The sequence below is a fragment of the Lutjanus erythropterus genome, chromosome 7 (genome assembly GCF_056507025.1).
Source record: "Lutjanus erythropterus isolate fLutEry1 chromosome 7, fLutEry1.hap2, whole genome shotgun sequence".
In the NCBI taxonomy this organism is placed as follows: domain Eukaryota; kingdom Metazoa; phylum Chordata; class Actinopteri; order Lutjaniformes; family Lutjanidae; genus Lutjanus; species Lutjanus erythropterus.
In genome coordinates, this window is record NC_139323.1 from 30,395,001 (window position 1) to 30,400,000 (window position 5,000).

At 40.6% G+C, this 5,000-nt stretch overlaps 2 protein-coding genes across 4 annotated transcripts in view; one reads left to right on the forward strand and one right to left on the reverse strand.

The window, feature by feature from the left end:
- tbc1d7 (TBC1 domain family, member 7) overlaps positions 1-4,730 on the forward strand; it is a 34,939-nt gene extending 30,209 nt beyond the window's left edge. The window contains exons 7-9 of one of the 2 annotated variants that reach the window (XM_084723511.1): positions 726-855; positions 931-1,058; positions 4,268-4,730. In XM_084723511.1, the coding sequence (XP_084579637.1) occupies positions 726-855; positions 931-1,017 (217 nt within the window). In that variant the 3' untranslated portion in view covers positions 1,018-1,058; positions 4,268-4,730. Of the gene's footprint in view, positions 1-725; positions 856-930; positions 1,433-4,267 lie in introns of those variants that run through there. The other variant, XM_084723510.1, reaches the window with a different exon arrangement.
- Positions 1,605-5,000, reverse strand: part of phactr1 (phosphatase and actin regulator 1) — a 56,789-nt gene continuing 53,393 nt past the window's right edge. For both annotated transcript variants that reach the window (XM_084723509.1, XM_084723508.1), the window contains exons 11-13: positions 4,216-4,356; positions 4,026-4,102; positions 1,605-3,050 (exon numbers count right to left, since the gene is read on the reverse strand). In XM_084723509.1, the coding sequence (XP_084579635.1) occupies positions 3,035-3,050; positions 4,026-4,102; positions 4,216-4,356 (234 nt within the window). In that variant the 3' untranslated portion in view covers positions 1,605-3,034. The remainder of the gene's footprint in view (positions 3,051-4,025; positions 4,103-4,215; positions 4,357-5,000) is intronic.

Here is a 5,000-nt window from a genome sequence, read left to right on the forward strand (position 1 = left end):
AGTGAAGTCGGTTTGTCACAAACTGTCAGTAGTGGCAGGGTTTTGGAAAGAGAAGATCATCTAATCGGTTTGTTTGAGGAACACCGATGTCTTCAGAGAGTGGCAGTATTTCTCTCTGCAGCTGCAAACATCAGATGATTTCAGTTTTTCTCTGAAGACTTTCTAACCTGCTTTGTGCGTCAGCAAACAGGCTTCATTTTCTTTGGTCTAAATTGATACTAATGTCCTTGATGTTTCTGTTTTGCGTTTTGCTCATCTGGACAGTTTTTATGATGCTATAAATGATATCCAGCTACAAAAAAAAGTCAGTTGGAAGTTTCAGCCCCTTTCATTTGTGAATCTTTGGTCTGAACTGGGCTTTATGGGGCACAAGAGCAAGAAGAGACAAAGTCGAAACAGTGGTCTTGATTACTAAATGAAAGAAACACACAGCAGAATACATTTGTCCTAGCAAATTTGAGTGTGTAAATTTGTTTCATAGGAATACATACGAACGCTACAGACTGGGTGAGAGTCCAGAGACAACCTGCCCCTCTGCTTTCATGTGTCTGAACTGTTCAAAAATAGTTTGCTCAAGCCTTCAGAAATGAGATAGTAAAATAAAAATAATATAAGTTGTATCCTTCTCAAGATGGAGAAAAAAGTCCTGTCATTGGTATAGAACAGGTTTAACCTTAAAGTCTTTGTACTGGTCAAAATTAACTGAGCTGTCTGATTATTTTTAGGGTGTGGGACAAGGTGATCAGTGGCTCCTGTAAGATCCTGGTGTTCGTCGCCCTCGAGATTCTTCTCAGCTATAAGATCGTGTTGATGGGCATCAACCGGCCTGAAGGCGTGGTCAAGTTTCTGTGCAATGTGAGTAAAAGATGGTGGTTTTTGTCCTCATAGTGGCTGCGTTTGTAAAAACTCACAATAACTTCTCCCTTCCAGATCCCGCAGGAAAACACAGACGCCATCGTGACCAAAGCCATCGACTTGTGGCACAAATATTGCGGCACTCCGATGCACGCTGTGTAGCCACACGGAGCTCCGCACGCCACAGAGATCTGGGCCCAGAGGTGAGCTGCTTTCCCATGATGCACCAGGACTTGCTCTTAACTCCACTGAGAGACTGACAGACTGTGGTGTTGGGCGTCAGTGGGGATTCTTCTCTGCATGACTGGACTGAAAACTCATCACAGGCTACTTTCAATAAGCCCTGGGAGTCGGGAGCTCCTTTTCATTATTGACGAGACAATTCCCAGCTGACACACAGGACGTGGAAATTACTTGAATGCATGAACACTGAAAAATATTACTGCACAGAGGGGATCTTAAAGGGATAGTTCAGATTTTTTAAGTGGGGTTGTATGAGGTACTTCTCCATTGCCAGTGTTTCGCCTACAGTAGATGGCAGTTGCTACGTGACTCATCAAAATATAGTGTTTTTAGATAGTCAGAATATGTTTCGTTGCTGACCCTGTCCACAGCTCCTGCTGCTTCTCCAAACTGGAGGCGTGCAAACTACCATCTCCTGCAGGTAAGACACTAATTCTGGAGACCGCTTCAAAAAATCCAAAACTATCCCTTTAAAGCTGATCAATGTGAATCCACAGAAAGGCGAGGAAGCATAAACTTATTTTTTAATAAGTTTCTTTCTTTAAGAAACTGCATACATCATAGAAGACTCACAATAAATTAATACTCACATGCAGTTTTTCTGCTTTACAAAAAACATTTGAAAAGTCTCGCTTACTTTCTTTGCTATGTACAAGTCTTATAATTCTGAGAATATTTTTCTCCCAAAACATTTTTAAACATACAAGAGACAGTAATATTACTGACGCTTGTACATACACACACTCACTCAGACACACGGTCAGAACACACACAACAGATCAACCAGTTCTCCCAGTAATGTGGTCAAAACTGCCAATTCATGAACCTAATATGGACTGTAAACAATAAAAAACAAAGGTAAGATGGCAGGCTTTTCATATTTTGTACCGCTGAAGGTTCCTCTCAGACAATAAAAAATGAAATACAAAAAAAGTCTACGTTCTTGTAGTTCAGGAGAGAGTTCGGCAACATTTTACTGTGTCTACAGATAATATTCTGTATCAAATGAAACAAGTTAATTTGGCAACTTTTAAATCCCTGTAAACAATACTGTAGGCACAGTGACACAGTGAGTTACTGAACTCTCAACAGCAGTCACTCTGGGATGCATTCAAGATCGCGACTTCCACAGCAAGTCAAGTTGCTTTGGTTTAAAATGGATATCTGAAGTCTGAAAGGTGTTGAATGCAGCCCATGAACAGATGGACAAATGAGGAGAAAATCTGAAATTATTGCTCAGTTGATTGGTGTGGATGTGTTACGAGATCTTCATTTTTTACTGTTACTGGCTTGCAGAGAGAATTTGGGGATTTTGATTAGGATTTTAGGACATTTTGGCTTGAGATTCAGCTGCCTACAACAGCATAAGGTGTTGTAAATATTTTAATTCCTCTGGAAAAATGAGCTAAACGATCATTGAGATGTCATCTGTGGAATAAAAACTGTGCCAACACAAGCATGCCCCCAAGGAAAGATTAAGTCCAGTTGAGACAGGAGAGTGAGAACATGATGAAAGGCAAGAAAACAATCCCTGTGTAAAAACAAACAAACAAAAAACAGAAGAGTCCCATCTTCACCTCCTACCGCTCTCATCCTCGAAATTGGCACAGATTCTGTGTTTGATGTCCAAAAGCCATGTTCAAAAGCAAAAGTGCCGCAAAGTAAACAAATTACCACCTCTTCATCATAAAAAAATGACAAATAAAAGCTTTTGAATATCAAGAAGTCTGTAAAATCTCCACTGAGGGGAGACACCAGCGGAGAGTTTAATCCATCTGTACTTCTAATAGAGTCTGCTCCTGTTTTCGCCGCAGCTCACAGGCTGCGTTCATGTCCGGTGGAGCAGTTAGCAGTACGAGGGCAGCAGGTAGCAGTCTGAACACTAGAGGCTCAGTGTGGGAGGGTAAAAGCAAGGCCGAGGTCTCACTGGATCATTTTATGGCCGATGAAACCTGCAGGGAGAAACAACAAAGAGAAAGTGAGCGATGTTTTAGGTTTAGCAGTGACACAAAATATTGTTTTTTAGTGCTTATTCTGAAGAAGAAAACACTCCTGATGTGAATGAATATTCCGACAATATTTCCGTACATGCAACTATTCAAACAGCCTTCCTCTTTCATTCTTTCAACCAGCTTCTTGAAATGGTCGGCGTAGCAAAATTTGCACTAGAGCTGCAACGAGGAGGCTAATAAAAGATAAATAAACTAAATATCTTTGGGTTATGGACAAAATTAGACATTTGAGGATGTCACCTTGGCATTTGGGAAACACTGATCAACCCATTTTACAGATCAAACTACTGATTCCTTGAGTAATACAATGAAAATAATTGTTAGCTGCAGCCCTCATTTGTGCAAAACCTGTTGATATCCAAGTCTTTCAAAATGTTCCAACCAGGAATATGAGCTTTTCTTTGTACCCCAGACTTGCAAACTGTTGACTACTTGGTTTGTTTACAACATACAGAGCTGACAGTAAACATGCAAGACGCTGTAAAATGCAAACTGCGGTAAAAACTACAGCTGACACGCACTTTGTGTACTTTTCTGAAGCTCTTTGCAGCTCTCGCAGGGAGATTTTGTAGCAGTGAGAAATTCCCTGACTCTGACTTCCAACTATGAAGCTAATTTAAACAGTTTTCACACTCGACTGCTCATAATTATGCTCTGAATAATACGACAAGCGCACAGCGAAGGTACAGCTGAGGCAGACAAAGTGCAGCTTAAACTGATAAAGGTTGAGTCGAGTCTGACAATGTAATCTGAGATTTCTTCAAATGTTCGTCTTAGAGAGGATAAACCTTTTTAATTTAACAGCATGACCTTCACTCTGGCTCCACCCTCAGGACAAACTTTACAGTCTTCCCACCACTAGTGATAAAACGCTTTAAGTTTTTAGTCCCACAGTGACTCATGAGTTTGTCTCACCTGGTAAAATGACGACTTGACTCGTGCACCTCCATCTCTGTGCTTTTAAACTCGTTCAGTTCCTTCCTGATGGCAGCCTGAACAACACATGAAGAAACACATATTTATATACAGCACATATGATTATATGTACAGACTAACATGTGTGCTGAATCCAGAGTCAGTGAAGTTATTGTTGAGTTAAATTAACCTTATCAGCAGCTGTTAGTCGAGTCCATGGCTTGTCTGCTCTCCTGTCGTAGTCCTGAGCCTCAGCGACCTCCACGTAGTCACTGAAGCGGATCAGGATCTTCGCCTCCCTCAGCTCCTCGACTGTGGGCCTCTGGCTGAGCTGCAGGACGCAAGAAAGGAGGCGTGTCAGTCCGATCATCATTAATCAACTCAACATGCACGCTGAAGAACACATCTGTGCAGAAAGAACAGTTAATGTTTAAGGGTTGTGTTTGTGACAGGAAAGCATCTCCTCATTTCTCTCGGCGGGTGCAGAAAATATGGGAAAACCATTGTTTCGAGCTAATGTTGCAATCAGAACAATTGATGCAAATTCAATCAATCCCAGTGAATTCAGTGCAGCCTTGCAATTTTATCCAAACTCTGCAACTTTTCTGCAAATTTGGCATCATACATGTTCGTCCTGACGAACCCAGTCAATGTTTTGTTTCATAATTTGGAAGTTTTTTGCATTTACATTTTTTAATTTTGTGACAGGTTTGTCTTTGTTACTGACATTTATCAACACTCTGTGCACTTTTTCATCTACAATAAAGCAGATTTTGTTTTGGTGACATTACTTAGAACACAGTGGTTTTGTTCTCCCTGTAACAATGTGCCTTTGATTATAATGAATTGTATATAAAAAAAAAATTGCACCTTTCTTTTGCAGTTTTCACTTGCTCCTGCAATATCATGGCAATAAAAAGCCTAAAAACACTACAAAATGCATCACAATTTTTCAGAAAAGCTGGCATGAAATCA